Consider the following 19663-nt stretch of genomic DNA (forward strand, 5'->3'; position numbering starts at 1 on the left):
TTCCTGCTTCAGGTAAAGGTTGCCCTCTGAGAGCCAACATTCTTTGATGAAAAGGACAGAGGAAGAAAATAGCATGTCATAGTTGGCATTTATATAGCTGCTTTCAGGTTTACAAAGCACTTTACATCCATCATCTCATTTGATCCTCCCGGCAACATGGACAGATAAAAGCTACTGTCATTTTATGTATGAGGAAACCAGCTTGTGAATGGCTGAGGCAGGATTCAAATCCTTGATTCTGAGTCTGATGACATTCTACCACTATACTATGCCGAGGCTAGATACAAGGCTGATGGCTTGGCTTTAAAGGCATTGGGATTTTTGGGGTGGTGGAGGGCCCCCAGTGACCAGGTCTCTGTCCACTGCAGTTTTTCTAGGTCTCGGTCAGGTCGTCCTGGTTTCTCTCGGCCGCTGGTGTATTCTCTGCGCAGGGAGCGGCTACGGGACTGGCGGAAGGCTGGCAGGATCATCCGAAAAGCCTGAGGGACCCCTCCCCCAGTGTTTCCAAGAGCCTGCACGTAGCTTTCCTGGGCCTGAAGGAAGATGATGAGGCTGGGAGCCCAACAGGATGGCCGTTCATGTGGAGTATGAGCTTCCCCAGAGAATGAGACCCTGCTCCATTAAGGAAGCAGAGACAATATCCCCTTCCCCAAACCCCCATCACCTACCCCAGGGCTGGTATGCATTGGTCCATAGGCATTTGCAAAGCGAGAGCTCTCTACCTTCATGGAAAGGCCTAAGCACCTGTTATCTCCTGAAGTTAGTGTTTTTGGGGGACAACTGGGACGAGGAGAGGAAGGAGATAGGCTTAGTGCAGGGAGTGGAGAGACCTGGGACTGTACTGTGTTGAACTAGGAAGGGAAGGCGTATGCAAGGGCAGGGATGTGAGAGAAGTGAGGGATGGAGAGAAGAAGTTTCTGATGTACTTCCCATTCTGAGTCCCAATTTGAAAATTTCCCAGCTCAGAGAGAATATTTTTCTCCTCCCCACCCCCCCGCAACCATCCTTTCCTCCCTACAAATTTCTAGATTCTAGATCTTGGTCCTGAGAGTGACCTTGGTAAATGAACTGAGAAAGACTGGAAGGAATGTCCAATGCAAAGAAAGGAAGAGATGGGGTTTAGATGGGACTTAGGCCCAGCCTCACCTCTTCTGTGAGGAAATGGGGGTAAATTAGATCTAGGCCCTGCCTCCAGGGAGATCACTAGTGTTGGGAAGCACAGACTTTCATGTAAAAAACAGGGAACACCATTGGAGAGTGTATATTCATGCAGTTGTATAACTCTAGTCCTCATATATCTGTTGCACTACAAACTACTTATATAATGTGTAGTAAATGGGACTATTTATGAGCACAGATACAATACTGGACCCAGCCCCCAAACTAAGATTTGGAGATCCTTTCTCAGGATCTTTCCTGTTCCCAGTCTCCTCTCCCTATCTCATGGATTGATCTAATTAAAAGGGCTAATCACTGCTCTTTTTTACTTTCACTTCCCCCTGCCCCACAAAAAACAACTTTCAGTGGTTCCTCTTTGCATACAAGATGAAGTCTAAACTTTACCTGGCCTTAGGCTTTCCATCCTTTAGCCTCTAGCTCACATCTGAAACCTTATCATTTAACAACACAATCCTTCCGCCAAATCTAGCTCCTCACTCTCCCTCCCCTCCCCTAAAACAGCATGCTGATTCCGGCCTCTGCACCTTTGCTTTTGCTGTTCCCTCTCTCTGGTCTTCCTTCTTTCCTCACTATCTATCTTTCCTGCCCCCTTTTCCAAAGTTGAGCTTCAAAGCTTAGCTCATCTACACTGCCAAATCTCCTCGGAGCACTTTGCCTTGGCTTTAAAGCTCTTTACAACCTGACCCCCATCCTACCTTTCTAGTTGTATTATACATTTTTTCCCTCTGCACAAACTGGACTTTCTTTTCCTAGAATGTATTCCACTACCAACATTCATCTTTTTTCCATCTCTGCTTTCCTTTAAGACTCAGATCCAGCCCTGATCCCCACTGTCCCTTCTGAATGAGGTCTTTCCTAGTCTCCCTCATACAGCTACTAGCACCTGCTCCAGCCTTCCACAGTCTTCAAGTATCTGTTTTGTCTGTACATATATAGAGGGGCATTTTGTCTCCCCCCATTAGCATGAAAACTCAAAGGCAACTGATTTCCTTTTGTCTTTCTATCCCTAGAACCTAATACTATGCCTGGACCATAAGTGCTTAACAAGTGTTGGCAGATTGCTTGGCAAAATTTAACATTTATAGTATTAACGATGCTCTAGGCCCTGGAAGTACAGATAAAATATGGACTCTGCTGGTGAGGAACTAACAACAACAATAACAGCTAGCATTTGTAGCACTTAGAAGTTTTTAAAGCACTTTAAAAGTATTATCTCATTTAAGCCTCACAACGCCCCATGGTTTCCATTTTATAGATGAGGAAACTGAGGCAGTCAAAGGTTGTGACTTGCTCAGGCTCACACAACTAATAAGTGAACTCAAGGCTTCTTGTCTACAAGTCCAACACTATCCACTGTTTGACCTACTTGTCTTGTAATAAAATAGGGAGAAAGACATATGCATATATAACTCTGATATAAAGGAAAGTGAAATGTCAGGACAAAGTGCCAAAGAAATTTGAGAAAGGAATCTTCTTTGGAAGGAGCTGATCTTTGGGAAAGACTTCATGGAGTGTGTGAAATTTGAGTTGGGCTCTGAAAGAAGGAAAGGACTTCAGATCAAGGGTGAGGTTTAGGGAGGAAGGCTCCTATCCCAATTTGGGGAGAGAATGAAAAAAAAAGATGCAGAGATGGGAAAGGAAAGGATGAGAAAAGAAAAAGCAAAAATTGTCCCATTTGGTAAAATCCAGAGCATCTGAAAGAAAGCAGCATTAAAAGAGGGCTGGAAAGGTAGGTAGGAGTCAGACTTGGAAGGCCCTCATTTGTCCGGATCAGGAGTCTGTACTTCACTTGTTCTGCAATGAAGAGCCATTGAAAGTTTTTGAGTAGTAACAGGATTAGTGTTAGGAAGATTATTTGGGGCAGCAATGTGTAAGATTGCATGGCAGGTACAACAGTTACATAATACAGAAATCCAAGCAAGAACTGAGTGACTGAATTGAGGTGGGGGCAATGGAAATAAGGGGGTGGTTGTGACAGCTGAAGTGCTTCCTCCCTCACAGAACTCTGGAACCCTTATTGTCTGTCCTGCTTACTGTGACTTTTCCAGGCTCATCCAGAGGATACTTTTCTTTGGATTTAAACTCAGCTCTTCCTGCCTCCAAGTCCAGCACTCTATCAATCTGTTGTCTGGGTACCTAGCACCATAACCTTTTGTCATTTTCCCTCCGTGTGTTTGTGCCTTGTTACCTTAACCAGATTCAAGAGCAGAAATCATCTTCTATCTGTATGTGTCCCTACTGCCTAACCCTAACCCTAAATGCCTTACAGCCCCCAGGGTTTGATAAACATTAAGGAAACATTTCTGGCACAGTTAAGTCTACTTTTCAGATGCTGGGTTTAGCTGGCTTGAGATGTTATAGGATGGGAAGGGCAAGATGGTGTTAGAGAAGGAAACAGCTGCTGCTTTAAGCAAGAGAAGAAGCCACTAGTTATGTATTATCAGCAATGTCCAGGATGGGATGGATGGAGTAGAATGGGGGGTGATAACAGCTAGCAGACTAATATATAAACAGACTGATGGAATAAATTCAAGAACAGTCATCAGTCAATTTATAGGAAAAATTCCCTTTGGGAATTAATAATGGAGCCCCCTTCTTCAGCTGCTAGAGTTCCAAGTCCAGGTTACCTACCCTATCACTCATAATAGGGATTAATATTATATCTCACTTTAAGTTTGCAAAGCATTTTACAAATGTTATTTCATTTTATCATCCTTAATAGCCCTGGGACAGAGGTGCTATTATTGTACCCATTTAATAGACAGGGAAACTGAGAAGATAGGAGTTAAGTACCTGAGGGCACCTTTGCACTCAGATCTACTTAATTTTAAATCCTAAACTGAATCACCCAGCTGCCTTCTGCCTATGATTTTCAGACAAAAGGATGAAAGAGAAAATCCTTGTGGATTGGGTGGAGATAGAACCCTTGCTGAGCTTTTTAGAGATTTAGTGTTCCAGGCAGTAGAAATAAAAAGGGGACATTTTATAGAGGAGACAGGGCACGAAGAAACAGGAACACATAGGGCATGTTTGCGGAGGGTGCAATGGCAGAAACAGCATGGAGTAGAGGGTTTGTATTAGGAAGTAGCAGGAGATATTTGATGAGGTAGAAACTTGATTATGGGGGCCTTGAATGCCAGGCTGGAGAGTTAACATATGATCTAATAGAGAATAAGGAGTTTGCTGAATTACAGGAAGACTGCTCTGCCATTGAGAAGCAGGGTGACTTAGTGGACAGAGGCAGGAAGACCTGGACCCCAGTCCTGTTCTAACAACTACTGGCTATGTGCCCCAGGACAGATCACCACCTCTCTCCCTGAATTGCAGGGCAGCCACTGACCACATAGGCAGAGGGCTTCTTCCCTAGGGCTCCAGAGTCGTTAGAATCAGAAAGAAGGCCGGTTAAAAAACTCTAAAACCCATTAGCTTAAGCAGGATGAAGTAAGTGGGGAGGCTGTGGAGGCTTCAGTCTGGGTGAAGGCCAACATGGCCCTGGTTGGGAATGGACACGGAGAGGAGGGAAGTAGAGAGAAAGCAGAGAGGGAACTTGGTGACCCGAGAGAGGGAGGAGGATGAAGGGTGAGACCGGCTTCTCCATCTGGAGGGGCTGGGAACAAGGAAGTGGGAACAGCCATACAGCTGGCAGGGGGAAAGGTCATGACTGTCTTTGAGTTCCAGGTGATGATGGAGATGTTCCAGAACCAGCTAGTCCTGTGGGGCTCAAGTCCTGATACAATTGTGATGACGTCTAGAGCAGCTCATTGTGAAATTTCCAGAGGAGGGTCAGGGCCTTCTGACTCTCAATACCATGGTGTCCAGAGGTAGGTGGAGAGCCTCACAGGCTCTGGGACTTGATGTCATCAGGACCGGTTGGGTAAGAACAACCCAAAGGATGGGGGTCACTTATAGGTCATTTTCTGGTTTCCAATCTAAATAAAAGAATGGCAAGGAATTTAGGAGTAGATACATTTTCTAAGGTTAAAAAGCCTGGCTAATTAATTGATAAATTGGAGAACATCCGTTAGAAGAACTGGAATGATGAAGAGTTTTGATTTAATGCCATATGAAGATAAATGGAAGGAACTAGGGATGGATAGCTTGGGGAAGAGAAGATTCCCTGGGAAATGAGATAGCTGTCATTAAGTATTTAGAAAGCTTTCTTGTGAAAAGAGGATTAGATTTATTCTGTGTAGGTCCAGAGGGCAAAACAACAACCAAGGATAGAAGATACAAAGAACTAGATTTAGGCAGGATAAAAGGAAAAGCTTCCTATTAATTAGAGCAAGGCGAAAGTAGAATGGACTGCTGAGGAATCTGTGGTTTCCTTGGTCTTTGGTGATCATCTGGTAGAGGGTGGATGACCATTTATCATTCATGTGGAAGGGAGAAAGGTTCTTTTTGGGGGAGGGGAAGAGGTAAATGGCTTATATAAGATGTCTTCAAGGCCTCTCCTCACTCTGCAATTCTGTTATTCTTTGACTCTATGGAGAGGTACAGTGGCCCTAGACTATCTTATGGAAATCTGGGAGTGACACAGGACCAAGCAGAGGGAGCCTAGTCGAATAAAGACTTGGAGCTGAAATGGAAGTTATTGTGGGCTGGATATGATGGGGAGTTTGGCCTGACAGTGCTTGCAATTAGTGAAAACAGGAACTCGCCTTTGTGGTTCCACACTTTCCTAAGTATATGTAGTTTGTCCTTTATAATGACCCTGTAGTAGGCAGGGAAAACTTTAGCAGCCTTGTTTACAGAAGAAAAAGAGAGTTTCAGAGAGGGATTTATTTGCTCAAGATCACACAATTCGTAAGTAAAGCAGTGCCAGGAATATAAAACCAGATCTTCTGACTTTTAAAGTCTGGACTTTACGCTAGCACAAGTCTTGATTGAAGAGCTGAGAGAATGGAAGCTAATGTGTAGAAGGTTTTGAATGTATATGACTTAGAAGATGGAGTGATTCCCTACTGAGCCTGGGCATCTGGCCCCCTGGGGCTTCCCTTATCCCAGACTATAAGACCCACAGACTTGGGCACCCTGCCAAGGCAGAGAGGGTTGGGGCTGCTTTCAAACAATGGTAGGGTAAAATGAGGTTTTTGTAGTGTCAGAGAATGAAGTGGGTTGGGGACAAGGTGACTCCCAGCCACCAGAAGGGGAGGGACAGAGGAGCAGGTGAAGAGACAGAACAGGGTTAGGCCTTAGAAAGTAGACAGCAGAGAGAGAAGAGAAAAAGAAAGAAAATAAAAGGGGGGGAGGGAGAGAGAGAGAGAGAGAGAGAGAGAGAGAGAGAGAGAGAGAGAGAGAGAGAGAGAGGAGAGGGAGAGGGAGAGGGAGAGGGAGAGGGAGAGGGAGAGGGAGAGGGAGAGGGAGAGGGAGAGGGAGAGGGAGAGGGAGAGGGAGAGGGAGAGGGAGAGGGAGAGGGAGAGGGAGAGGGAGAGGGAGAGGGAGAGGGAGAGGGAGAGGGAGAGGGAGAGGGAGAGGGAGAGGGAGAGGGAGAGGACATGAAGAAGAGAGGAAGAAAGAGGGAGGGAGGGAGAGGGAGGGAGGGAGGGGGAGAGAGACAGAGAGAGAGAGAGAGGAGAGAGAGAGAGAGACAGAGAGAGACAGAGACAGAGAGACAGAGAGAGAGAGAAAGAGAAAGAGAAAGAGAAAGAAAAAAAAAGTTAGGGCAGGGAGAAAAAGGGAGGGAAACAGGGAGGGAGAGAGGCCAATGGAAGGAAAATGAGGGAGAAAGCCCTGAATGGTGCCCACTCTCAGCCCCTAGAGGCAATAACCCTTGACCTTCAGTCTGGAAGGAAGTATCAGTAAATCCCAGGGGGAATGGGGGCCCTACTCACATTCAGATTGGAGGCAGGGTAGTTCTTATCCCCTCCCCAAGTCCATGACTTCTTTCTGACCTCCTAGGAGTGGGGAGGGAAGTGGGAGAGGCTGAGTCAGGTGTGGGGGAGTGGTCTCAGAGGAAGGGCTCTAAGAACATCCATGGGCTAGAGAAGGAAATTGTGAAAACAGTGAGAAGTCATCCCGTAGGGCCAGACAGGAATGATTCTCCCGGGACAGGGGTGACCCCTCCCCCCTGAGGTGAGGGCTCAGAGGTCCCGGTTCATTCCTCTGCGTCCCGCCCGCCCCCCCTGACTCACTTCCTTTGTATCGAAGCGGAAGCCTCTCATCAGCTTCCTCTCCCTCCTGGCTCTCTCCCGACAGGCAGGTGTCTTGGTCTTGGGTCCTGGCTGGAGGTTTCCTGAAGCTCATCTCCCCTGATGCCCCTGTATACAGTCTCCTGGCCTTTTCCCCCAGAGTGCTGTTCTCCCTCCACAAGACGGCCTGGGAGCCCCCAGCCCAGGGAGGCTTTGGCATTTCCTGCTTCCTGAACAGCTGGAACGACTGGCCTCTTGGGAGGAAGGCAGAGCAGAGGGCCAGGGCGCCCTGGGGTGGCTGGCTCAGGGCCTGACACTGATCACACAAGGTATGGGGGCCCGAGGAAGGCCTTGTGGCTAACCTGCCTGTCCCAGCTGGCTTTTTTGTCTTTTGCTGTTTCTTTTGTATGACTGCCTTTCTGTCTGCCTCTCTCCTGTCTCATTCTTTGCATCTCACTGCCTCTTCCTGTTGTATCTGTCTCTGCATCTCTCTCTCGGTTTTAGTCTCTTTGTCCTTCTCTCATTTATCTGCCCGTCTCTTTGTCACTTCTCTGTCCTTTTTTCCCGTTAATCTCTGTCTCTGTCTCTTTCCGTGTGTCTGTGTCTGTCTCTCTGTCTCTTTTTCTCTGTCTGTCTCTCTGTCTCTCTCCCTCTCCTTCAGCCTGGCTCTATGTATCTGTCTCTCTTGTATTTTAGTGTCTGTCTCCCTTTTTCTGACTGAAGTAGTTGCGGCGGGGTGGGGGGGGGGAGGGGGGGGGAAGGGAGGGGGAGAAATTGTGTAGGATTTTTCCTACCCTCAGTGTCTGTGAATGGGAAGATCAAGGGGATTTAAGGAGAGGGCTCCATCCTGGGGGTGGTAGAGACCCTCACACTGTGAGCTAGCAATTAGATTGTGTCTTTCCCTTTAGCCCCGAGAAATGCCCTAAGGACTTTATTCCCTGCTCCCTACCCCTTAGTTCTCTGGGATTTTCTTGTGCTGCTCTCCCAGCTTTTATCTTTTACTAGTCTCCTAGTGACTAGAAGATCAGTTTAAGGAGGGAACCCAGGGAAACGGTTTTTACTTATCCAATTATAGGAGTTAGGGAGATGGAATTTTCATGGGAAGCAGATCTGCAGTATAGTTTTAGTCCTGGGGCCCTCTTGTTCCCTTTCCCCCTACCCACACCCTTTTCCCCATCCCAGCCCAGCAGCCTCCTTCCTAGAAAACCCAGTGAACATAGCGTTGGCTTTGGTTGGGGGAGGAGATGGGGTCAAAAACCTTATCTGCCACTGACCCCTCTACCAGGAAGCCCTCTAGGCAAGCAAAGCCACAGAACCACCCACCCCTCCCACTGCCCGGCCTGGTCACTTCCTCATTCACTAGGCAGAGTGGTGTGTATTCCCTTCTGACCTGAAGGATTTGCATATGGGGCCCAGGCATCCTGGTGGGTGGGAGTGAGGATCTGGACCCATTCCCACTGGGCCAGCCCAGCCTGGCAGAGACACTAGCTACCTCCTTTAAGAAGGACACAGCCGCTTCTCAGGATAGTTCTGGGAGATTATCTGAGATCATTGTGATCTCTGGGAGCAGCCAAGATTACCTGCTCTGTCCAGTTCAGGAAAGCCTAGGATTTGGAAAGTAGGTTGTCAGTGGAAAGAGCCTTAGAGATAATCTCAATCAATCAACCCTGTCATTTTACAGATAAGAAAATAGAAGCCCCAAGAGGAAAATCAAATTTGTTTAATGCCTTAAATAAGAGAATCAGGATTGCAATCTAGTTTTCCATACCCAAATCTGTTTCTCTGGAACTTTATCTCTTCTTATAATAGGAACTATAAGGACCAGTGACAAAGGAAGCATTAATTAAGTACTTACTATGTAACAGATACTATGCAAATATCTCATTTTAACTTTTTTTATTGACGAGACAGGCACGTAATGGGACTTGCCTAGGATCACAGAGCAAATACATGTCTGAGGCTACATTTGAACTCAGGCTTTGAGGCTTCCAGGCCAGGACGCTTTATCTACTTATTTCCCTGTTTCTCTGTGGCTGGGATATTGGAAAGATTGGATGGGATTGGGGTGATTGGAACTGAGAACTAATCTCAAAATGCCATCCAGTTTCTTTTCTGAACTCCTCTGTAGTAGATCTGTTATCTTTTTCCCATTTGTTGTGAATTTTAGCCTGCAATGGAATTGCTTAGGGTTGCTCAGGAACATGGGGTACAGGATCCCGGTGACACCTTGAGATGTCCATAGCAGACCTCTAAGAAGGCTCTTAAAACATGATCTTTCTTTTCTAGGAAAAGTGACCTGAATGGTGTATCATCGAGAGAGATGGAAGGAGGTGAGCCAAGCCCCCAACCTTCCCAGGTTCCCTCAGGGGGCATGGTCTCCTCACAGGTGAGGGCTGTCATTCGCCTGCGTAGAAAATTCCGAGTTCTTCGCAGGAGCCGCACTCGAGCCAACCTTCCTGGGGAATCCCCCCTGGCTCTGACCCAGTCCCCTTCACAGCTGCTTCAGAGACAGATCTCCTTCGATCGGGCCAAGTTGAACAGCACCCCCATGTCCCATTTCCACCACCGTGCCAACTTTGAGAAACCCCAGTATTTCACCTTTGAGGCCCCGGTGGAATCCACCTTACGGAAGAAGAGGCGCCGTAAATCCCGAGTCGTGTTGTACCCAGAAAGTTCTCGGAAGTACCTCCCCACCGAGCAGAAAAGCAAGGCTAAACGCTGCCTGCTGCTGCTGGTGGCCATTGTCTGCTTTCAGATCCTCAATGCCATTGAGAACCTTGATGACAACCTGCAGAAGTACGACCTTGATGGGCTAGAGAAAGCCCTGCAGCGGGGTGTATTTGGCCAGAAGGCTGCCACGGACAGCATCATGGAACTGTTGCGGGATTATTTGGCCACGCACATCCACAGCCAGCCCCTGGTCATCTCATTCAATGGCCCAAGCGGAGTGGGCAAGAGCCACGTGGGCCGGCTGCTGGCGAAACACTTCCGTTCAGTGATGGATGGGGACTTTGTGCTGCAGTACTATGTGATGCATCACTGTCCAGACCACCAGGAGGGCCTCACCTGCCAGCAGGACCTGTCTGAGAGGATCACAGATATGGTGACCCGGGCAGAAGTAGAAGAAAAGATCCCTGTGTTCATTCTGGACGAGGTAGAGTTCATGTCCCCGGCTCTGCTGGACACCCTGCATGGCTTCCTCCAGCCTCAGCAGTCCAATGAGTTCCTCAACGCCGTCTATGTGCTCATCAGCAGCATTGGGGGCAGTGAGGTCACGCGCTTCGTCCTGCAGAACGTCTCTAGCCAGCTGAGCCCACAGCGCCGCAGAGAGGAGCTCAGCCAGGCTGTGCATACCCTCCTGGCGGGCACCCACCCGCTCTGGGAGACCGCTGAGGTGGTCCCCTTTGTCCTGCTGGAGAAGTGGGACATCATGAACTGCTTCCTGGATGAGATGGTTGGGGAGGGCTTCTATCCCAACCAGAGCCGCATTGAGAGCCTGGCCGGGCAGCTCAGCTACTATAGCACCAAGGAAGGGGAGTTTGCTGTCACGGGCTGCAAGCAGGTGGTGGCCAAGGTCAACCTGCTGTAGTGGGCCCTGCTCTCCCCTTACCTGCCCTTCCTGTCCTCTCCGTTTTTCTGTGAACTTTGAACACTGCCAGGACACAGCACTAAAGGGTTCAGTGGGGGGCCCCCATCTTCCTCAGGCTGTCCCATTTCCTGCCTTGCCCATGTGGTTCCTGGCTTGGACAGTGTCCCCAGGCTTATCCTTAGGAATACTGCCTCTTAGGGTTTGGAGAAGCCCCAAGTGCTGCTTGTAAGAGGAAGGCCAAGGCCTCTATTTATACACAGGACTTTATAGCTGCTTTCTTGAAGATTTTCCCCTAGGCTGGGGCAGCAGCCATCTGGATTACTGGCTTCTCTGCAAAGGCAAGACACATGAAGGAGCTTCAGGAGCTGAGGGAAGGGCTGGTGCTGGAGGCTGCAGGTCAGACTTGGGGAACTCTTCCCTACGCCCCCCCCAACTCCCCGCCTCCCAAAACTGATGTTCAACTCCTGCTTGATCATAGTGCCAGATTTTCTGCCCCACAGAACACCAAACCAGGTGGGATCATGGAAGGCGAGATGCTTCCTGAAAGCTGAGACTCTAAGGAGGGGGGCATTTGTCAGGATTCTTCCATGACCTTCAAGATACCTAATAAATGTCTGCCTGGTTGGTTATCTACTTGATTAGTGTTAATGATATACATGAGTTCGAACCTTCATCTTGTTTCCCCCAACCACAAACTGTGATGTAACCCCAGCTACAAACTGATCTGATCCAGCCAAAGACATGGTAACCTTGTCCACAAATTAATAGGAAGCCCTGTGATGCCAAACTGTTTTGTAGTCTCAGCCATAGACTAACCTTAACTTCAGATCGCATCCCTCTGGGGTCACAAACTGGACCTTGACCCTAACTACCTTCCAAGATGTGAATGTTAGAATAGCTCATCCCCCTCCCTCCCTGATGGGAGTCAGTAGTAGTAAGGCCATCTTCGATAGCCAAGAGTCAGTATGTGATTCAAGGTAGGTATGGCAGCCTTGAACAGTTACAATACTGTACTCACATGTTTCTAATTGTCCCTTCCTCCCTCACAGAAGAAGGTTACATTGCTCCACAGTCAGGCAGTTGATCAACAAGCATTTATGAATCATTATGAGTCAGATTCTGTACTAAGTTGGGAATATAAAGAAAAGTGAAAACAGGATCCCAGCCTTCAAGGAGGTGAAATTCTAATAGGGGAGACAACATGCAAATTAACTTATGTATTTGCCTTCTACTGGAAACTTTCCTCAGCCCTTTTTAATTCTAACATCTTCCTTCTGTTAATTTATTTTTATCCTGCATCTAGTTTATTCTGTATATATTTCTTTGCATGTTGTCTTCCCATTAGATTGTAAGCTCTTTGAGGGCAGAAACTGTCTTTTGCTCTTTTTGTATCCCCAGAGCTTAACATTGTGCGTTGCTGTACATAAATTCTTAATAAATGTTTATTTATTAGTTTATTGATCAGTTGATTCATATATACAGTGTAAATGAAAATAATGGATTTGCCTTATGAGGGGATTAAAATGCCCAAAGTCTTTTATATTTGATCCTGGAGATAAGAAGGAGCTCCTGAGTTTATTATGAAGGGGCTACATATAGCACTTCACACTTAAGTGAGGTATGGATGACATGCCCTGAGCACAGTTATGCCTTTCCCAAGGCCACTTGGGTACTGAGATGATTGATCTCTGGGACACCCCGCACAAGCCTCTTCAAATTTCAGCCTCAGTTTCCTCATCTAAAATGGGAGGTCAGACTAAATGGCTTCAAGGGTTCTTCTTTCTGTTCAAACTTTCTATGACAACTTCTATTAACTTCTTTTTCCTTAAATATAAAGGGGGGGATAATAGCACCCATAGGGCTGTTGGGAGGAGCAAATGACATATTTGGAAAGGCCTTAGCACAGTGACAGGCATCTAGCCGACACTTAAAGGTTTGTTTCCTTATCTGTCGGGACAATGGCGGGGCAGGGCCAGACTCTTCATTGGGAAGAAGACTGGGGCCGGAGGAGTGGGGTGGATCCCAGATTACTCAATCCCCTGGTCTGTACTCTCCCTCTCGATAAAGTGAGCTGGAACAAGGTGGGGATGAAGCGGAAACCTTTACCTCTCGGAGAGGCCAGGCCCATTCTCCAGAGCCCGTCCTCTTACTCAGGACCCGTGCCCCACCCAAGGGGAAGTGACCCCACCCCCGCAGTGGCCAGTCTGGTGTCCGCTCCCCACGCACGGGTCCCCACAGCAGCAGCTCTGCACCTGCACTCCGCCCCCAAGCACCCCTCCCGGACAGTACCGCGTTTGCGGTCCTCCCGCCTCCCAGCCTCGCCTTCCCCCCTCCCCCGCACTGCGCAGGCAGCAGCTTGTTTTTAAGTGCACGTGGATGCCTGGGTTTCAACCAGGTCTTACGGAGAGGCCGGAACGGCAAACTTCGTGAAGACCCTTTCTTCGCTCCTTCTCCCTCCGCCCCCCTCGGGGCCGGCGTCAGGAGCAGGGTCCCTGAAGGTGTAGCCTGGATGGAGGTAGACCTGGGCTACCTTTCTTTCCCCGCTGGGAGGATGGGATGTCGGGGAGGGGTCGCCGCCGCCTCCTACCGTATTTTCTGTTCGCCTCACCGCTGCACTCTCCGAGCCTAGCACCGCGTCTGTTCCCCGGGATAGCCCGGCTTCTCTCTCCCTGTCCCGCCCGCCCCACGCCCTCATCTCTTTGCCGCTAGAGACGCTTCCAGACTGAGTCCGCAGGTTGGGGCTGGGGGAAAGGCATTAGTGAGACTTGGAAGAAGGAAAGTGTCGAGCAAACATTTAATGGAGTTCCTCTTTCTGTCCCGAGTCAAAACCACTTTCACCTCGCAGGCTCCCCAGGGGTGCACGGATCCACTAGTGACCTCGAAGGGGTGCACACCTCGCAGCGGCCGCTCCGGGTCAGCCTGCCGTGGGAAGGAGTGAGAGTGCCTAGGCTGGGGGATTGGAGGCTCTTAGAAGCTGACGCTGGCAGCTGCAGTGGGCACTGCGATCCACGTATTTATTAAGCACCTATGCTCCAGGAGCTTGATCTTCACACCCACGCTGGAGGTAAGTGCTATTATTATCCTCATTTTATAATTGAGGAAACTCAGGCAGGCAAGCAGCTGTAAATGGTCCCTATTTGGGAAAACCCTACGGCATACCAACAGTCTGAGGCAAAATTTGAACTCAGGTCTTCTTGACTCCAAGCCCGGCACTGCACCACAGAGCCAGGCCCTTAGCTGGAAAAGGACACTCACAGTTCTACTTTCATCCGGGATCCTCAGAGCCCTGTAGGGGTGGAGCGAAAGGCAGCGAGCAGACACTTGTCCGGAGTAGAGAGAGAGAGAAAACCAGACAGGTTATAGCTTTTAGGAAATGAATACCTCACTGTCATCTAGCCCAATCCTAGCCCATATTTTGCAGATGGAGAAATAAAGGGAGCTTTGATGAATTGTTTCTTGTCAGACAAGTAGAAATGGCAGTCATAATTTGAACTCAGGTCCTCCCTTTACTACTGGACTACTGTCTAGTCCCCTTGGGTTGGCCGGAGAAAAACTATCTCTAGAACTCCAGAAGCAATCTTAGGATAATGTTTCACTGTCTTGATCATGACATTAATAATTCACTCTCTTAATCATGGCACTCCTACCTCAATACCTCACCCTTATAGGAAAGGTCTTATCCTGGAGAATACTGGGTGAGATTGCCAATAAGCTTTGTTCTTTTTCCACCATAAGCTTTTATACTGCCTAAATTTTGCAACTTGACTTAAGCATCAAGAGCATCGCTAGGACAAAAGCAGGATTGGAGCTGTCAGGTTTCCTTGAGAACATTTCTCCATTTCCTGGGAGAAGTAGGGAAGATAAAAGAGAGAGGATCTGTTTGGGAACTGTTATCTTCAAATTTTGTTGGAGTTAATCAACAAGCATGTTTTTCCCAATAGTATTTTATTTTTTCCTAATACATGTAGTTTTCAACATTCATTTTTGTAAAACTGTGTTCTAAATTTTTCTCCCTCCCTCCTTAAGCATCCTTCCCCCCAATTCAGCAAGCAATCTGATGTAAGTTAAATAATGTGCAATTCTTTTAAACATATTTGCATGTTTTGTCATATTGTACAAGAAAAATCAGATCAGTTATACACTTCAACAACAATACTATATGAGGATCAATTTTGATCCAAATCAGTTCCAATTGATCAGTAGCTGGTTCAACCAGCTACAACTAGCGAAAGATCACTGGGAAATGTGTGAACCACAACATAGCATTTACACTCTTTCTGTTACTGTTTGCTTGCATTTTTGTTTTTCTTCCCAGGTTATTTTTACCTTCTAAATCTGATTTTTCTGGTACAGCAAGATAACTTATAAATATATATACATATGTTGTATTTAACATATACTTGAACATATTTAACATGTATGGAACTGCCTGCCATCTAGAGGAGGGGATAGAGGAAAGGAGGGGAAAAGTTGGAACAGAAGTTTTTGCAAGAGTCAATTTTGAAAAATTACCCCTGCATATGTTTTGTCAATAAAAAGCTATAATAAAAAATTTTTAAAAAAGAAAAATCAGATCAAAAAGGAGAAAACTGAGAAAAAAAAAGCAAACAATCAAAAAGGTGAAAGTACTGTGTTTTGATTCACATTTAGTCTCCATAATTCTCTCTCTGGATGCAAATGACATTTTCTATCTCAAGTCTATTGGAATTGTTTTGGATTACCACATTGCTGAGAATAGCCAAATCCATCACAGTTGACCATCACATAATCTTGCTAATACTGTGTACAATGTTCTCTTAATTCTATTCACTTCATTTAGCATAAGTTCATGTCTCTTCAGGCCTTTGTGAAATCATCCTACTGATCGTTTCTTATAGAACAATAATATTCCATTACATTCATACACCATAACTTATTCAGCCATTTCCCAACTGATGGGCATTGACTCAATTTAATTTTTTTGCCACTACAAAAAAAATCTACAAACATTTTTGTACATATGGTTCCTTTTTTCTCTTTTATAATCTCTTTAGAATATAGACTAAGTCCCAGTCCAGTTATTAAAGGCAGCTAGATAATCTAGTAAACAAAGTACTGAACCCACAGTCAGAAAGGCCCCTGCTCAAATTTGGCCTCAGATACTTATTAGCTGCCAGCTATTATTAGCAAGATTTTACTTACACTAAGCTTAAATCTACATCTCTGTAACTTCTATCCAAAGCCTAAGCTCAAGAAAATAAATCTAATTCTTCTTCAATGAAAGTCCTTCAAATACTTGATAACATTTATCATGTTCCCACTATATAGAATTTCCAATCCCTCTATTTTTGTCCACCTGCATTTTTGTTTTCCTTCACAGGCTAATTGTACACTATTTCAAAGTCTGATCCTTTTTGTACAGCAAGATAACTGTTTGGACATGTATACATATATTGTATTTAACTTATACTTTAACATATTTAACATGTATTGGTCAACCTGCCATCTGGGGAAGGGGGTGGGGGGAAGGAGGGGAAAAATTGGAACAAAAGGCTTGGCAATTGTCAATGATGAAAAATTACCCTGTTGGGGTCCTCAGCAGACCTGATGACACCAGCTGGAGTCTCAATACTTACCCACAATTATCGTTGCCTCTATAACCTTGGGACAACAACGGATATGACAGAGCACTCTGACACCACTTATATAGTTAGAAAAGCTTTATTACTTGGTTTCATCATCTTGTCCTTCCTGCTTCCTCTCTCTCCTTCTGCTGTCCTGTACTTATACCCCTCTCATTTGCTCTTGCCAGCATGCCCCAGCAACAAGTATATATATAGCTTGTGTATCCAGGAGCCCAGTTCCTGAGATGGTGGGGGTGATCTCGATTTGGTGCATACTCGATGCCTGTCCTGACGTGTCTACAAGGGTGTGTACCCTGGACCTTTAGTCAGTGAGGCAGAACCTACACCTGAGGCCTCAACATCCATTCTCAAGAGTTAGCTGACCAAGGTCCAACCAGCCAAAGACCACAAGGGTCAGCTAGCACACAACTTGTCTTTGCACAGACTTGTTGCTTATGCAAATGGAGCATTGTGTGCAAGGGACACGATGAAGGGTCACAAGATTAATGCAGGCTCTTGTTATTCTGTTCCCTAGCAGTCTTGTTGCTAGGTTCCCTAGCATTAACCATGCATATATCTTGAAAATAAAAAGCTATAATAAAAAAAAAACTGATTTTATATAATAAAAAAAATTTATCATGTTCCTCTTAAATTTTTTCTCCAAAATTGAATGGATGCCTGCCTATAACTTGGGGAATGGATGAATAGTTATAGTATATGAATGCAATATTACTTTTCTTTTTTTTTTTCCCTTCTGAGGCTGAGGTTAAGTGACTTGCCCAGGGTCACACAGCTAGGAAGTTTAACACTTCCTAGCTGTCTAAGATCAGATTTGAACTCGGGTCCTCCTGAATTCAAGGGTAATGCTCTATCCACTGCACCACCTAGCCTCCCCTATTATTTTTCTATAAGGAACTATCAGCAGGATTATTTCAGAAAGACCTGGAGAGACTTACATGAACTGATACTGAGTGAAGTGAATAGAACCAAGAGAACACTGTACATAATCACAGCAAGATTATGTGAAGATCAGCTCTGATGGACTTGCCTCTTTTCAACAAAGAGGTTATTCAGTCCAATTCCAATAGATTTGTGATGGAGAACCATCTACATCCAGAAAGAGGAGTATAGGGACTCAATATGGATTACAACATAGTATTTTCATCTTTTTTTTGTGGTTATTTGCTTGCTTTTTCTCTTTTTAAAAAAAAATTTATCTGATTTTTCTTGTGCAGCAAGATAAATGTGGAAATACGTAGAATTGCACATGTTTAACCTATATTCACTTACTTGCTGTCTAGGGAAAGGATTGGAGAGAAAGGAGTGACAAACTTGGAACACAAGATTTTGTAAGGGTGGGTGTTGAAAACTATCTTTGCATATATTTTGAAAATAAATAGCTATTATTAAAAATTCACCTAATTTCCCTTGGATGTTTTAATCTCTTATTAATGTCCTTCCTAAAATGTGGCTCAGAGAACTAGTTTTTACTAGCTTGCCTCTCAATGACAACTGTAATTTACTTGAGTGTCCACCTCAAGCTCAGCTGAAAAATTCACCTTGAGTGGTATTATACTCTGGAAGAGCATTTTATTTCTATCAGAGCCTTTCTGAGCTGGGATAATATAACTAGGTGCTAAAACTTTCAACCTATCTTCAAGCAAAAATTTCTATTAACTTCGACTCCAAAGTGCAAGTCAAAAACATATGGCTTAGTAAGTATGGGGTAAAGCCAGCTATAATTTGTCAGATAATAGGGTATAGATTTAAATCTGGAAGAAATCTAAGAGGTCTTTTAATTTAGCCTCTTCATTATACAGATAAGGAAATTGAAGAATAAAAAGGCTAAATGGGCAACTAGATGCCACAGTGGAGAAAGCATTGTCAGGAGGACCTGAGTTCAAATACAGCTCCAGACACAACACTTATTAGCTGAGCAAGTCACATAACCCCAATCGCCTCACCAAAAAACACACAAACAAAAAAGCTAAGCGACCTCCCCAAAATCATACAAGTCCCATGTAGGAGAGATAAGATTTGAATCCAGACCTTCTGGTTCCAAATATAATATTCTTTCAATTAATTACCTGAGCAATATTGTTGTTTGTTTGTTTTTCCTTCTCAAAGAGGACCATGACATCAGGATGGTATGGCATCCAAGTAAATTGGATTTAAGGGAGGGAGGGCTGTGCAAGATTAACTGCCTCACTTTCCCCTCCAGAGCCATCTAGGTCCAGTGGCAATATATCTATCAAAGCAGTTGGAGATGGCCTTGGATACAATGGGAGACCTTGGTCTTTTTAAATTAAGGTCTTTAATAGGTATTAGTTTGACTGACATCCCACACATTCAGTGATTACTTCTAAGTAAGAGTATTATATAAGTAATATTGGAGGTATTTGAACTCATATCTCATGAACTTTAAGACCAACCCTGTGCCATGCTGCTTGCTCATGAGAACTGTAAGCAAATTGTACAATGCTCTAATGTTTGTAATATATCTTCTTCATAACTGCTCAGGTATGTTAATCAGGCTGGGATTTTTTTTTTGAGCACCTGGTGTTTTTTATTCCAAAAATACACATTTATCCTGCATTTCCATCAAGGAATTTTTAAATAGACTGCAGGCAGCTAGGGAAATATTACTGTCTTTTAATCCATGTCTCTCCACATTTTCCTAAAGCCTACACTCTCCTCCTTCTTTTCTCTAACACTGAATCTGCATCTGTCATTTTGGCTCACTCTCCCACAAGAATGTGAAGGTGAATCAGCTCTGACACCCCAAGTAGGTCCTACACTGTGAATCCAATCTTGATGGGACAAAAGCAGATCTTTGGTGACCCTCATGAGAGGAAGGCCAACTAGAACTAGGAGGGGAAGTTAGATTATTTAGGTTTAATGAGGGAAGGAGCACTGCAGAATACAGACAGCAGATGAATCCTCTAATCTACTCACTCATATATGAAAAAACAGGAGACTAATCTCTTTGATGAAATATGTAGCCATGGTGAAAAGTATGACATGATGGTGGTCATTGAAGAACAGAGGCATTCAAACTAGCTGTGACAGCTGCACCCAGCAATATTCCCTGTCTCCCCAACATTGACTTTGCTTTTTAACAATATGCTCTTTTAGTTTTAAAGTTTGGATTATTGTATTATACA

At 45.4% G+C, this 19663-nt stretch overlaps 1 protein-coding gene across 4 annotated transcripts; it reads left to right on the top strand.

Moving 5' to 3' along the window:
• The first annotated feature begins 461 nt into the window (after positions 1-461).
• On the top strand, positions 462-11529 carry TOR4A (torsin family 4 member A). 4 transcript variants are annotated; one of them, XM_074289056.1, is made up of 3 exons: positions 462-585; positions 4858-5000; positions 9594-11529. In XM_074289056.1, the coding sequence occupies exons 1-3, from the start codon at positions 544-546 to the stop codon at positions 10894-10896; spliced, it is 1488 nt and encodes a 495-aa protein (XP_074145157.1). In that variant the 5' UTR covers positions 462-543; the 3' UTR covers positions 10897-11529. The 4 variants fall into 4 exon arrangements, with proteins under 4 accessions (XP_074145157.1, XP_074145154.1, XP_074145156.1 ...); XM_074289053.1 differs by lacking the exons at positions 462-585; positions 4858-5000 and adding an exon at positions 7185-7251; XM_074289055.1 differs by lacking the exons at positions 462-585; positions 4858-5000 and adding an exon at positions 7295-7636.
• Positions 11530-19663: the final 8134 nt, after the last annotated feature.

Source organism: Sminthopsis crassicaudata, chromosome 2, assembly GCF_048593235.1.
Source record: "Sminthopsis crassicaudata isolate SCR6 chromosome 2, ASM4859323v1, whole genome shotgun sequence".
NCBI classification, from domain to species: Eukaryota; Metazoa; Chordata; class Mammalia; order Dasyuromorphia; family Dasyuridae; genus Sminthopsis; species Sminthopsis crassicaudata.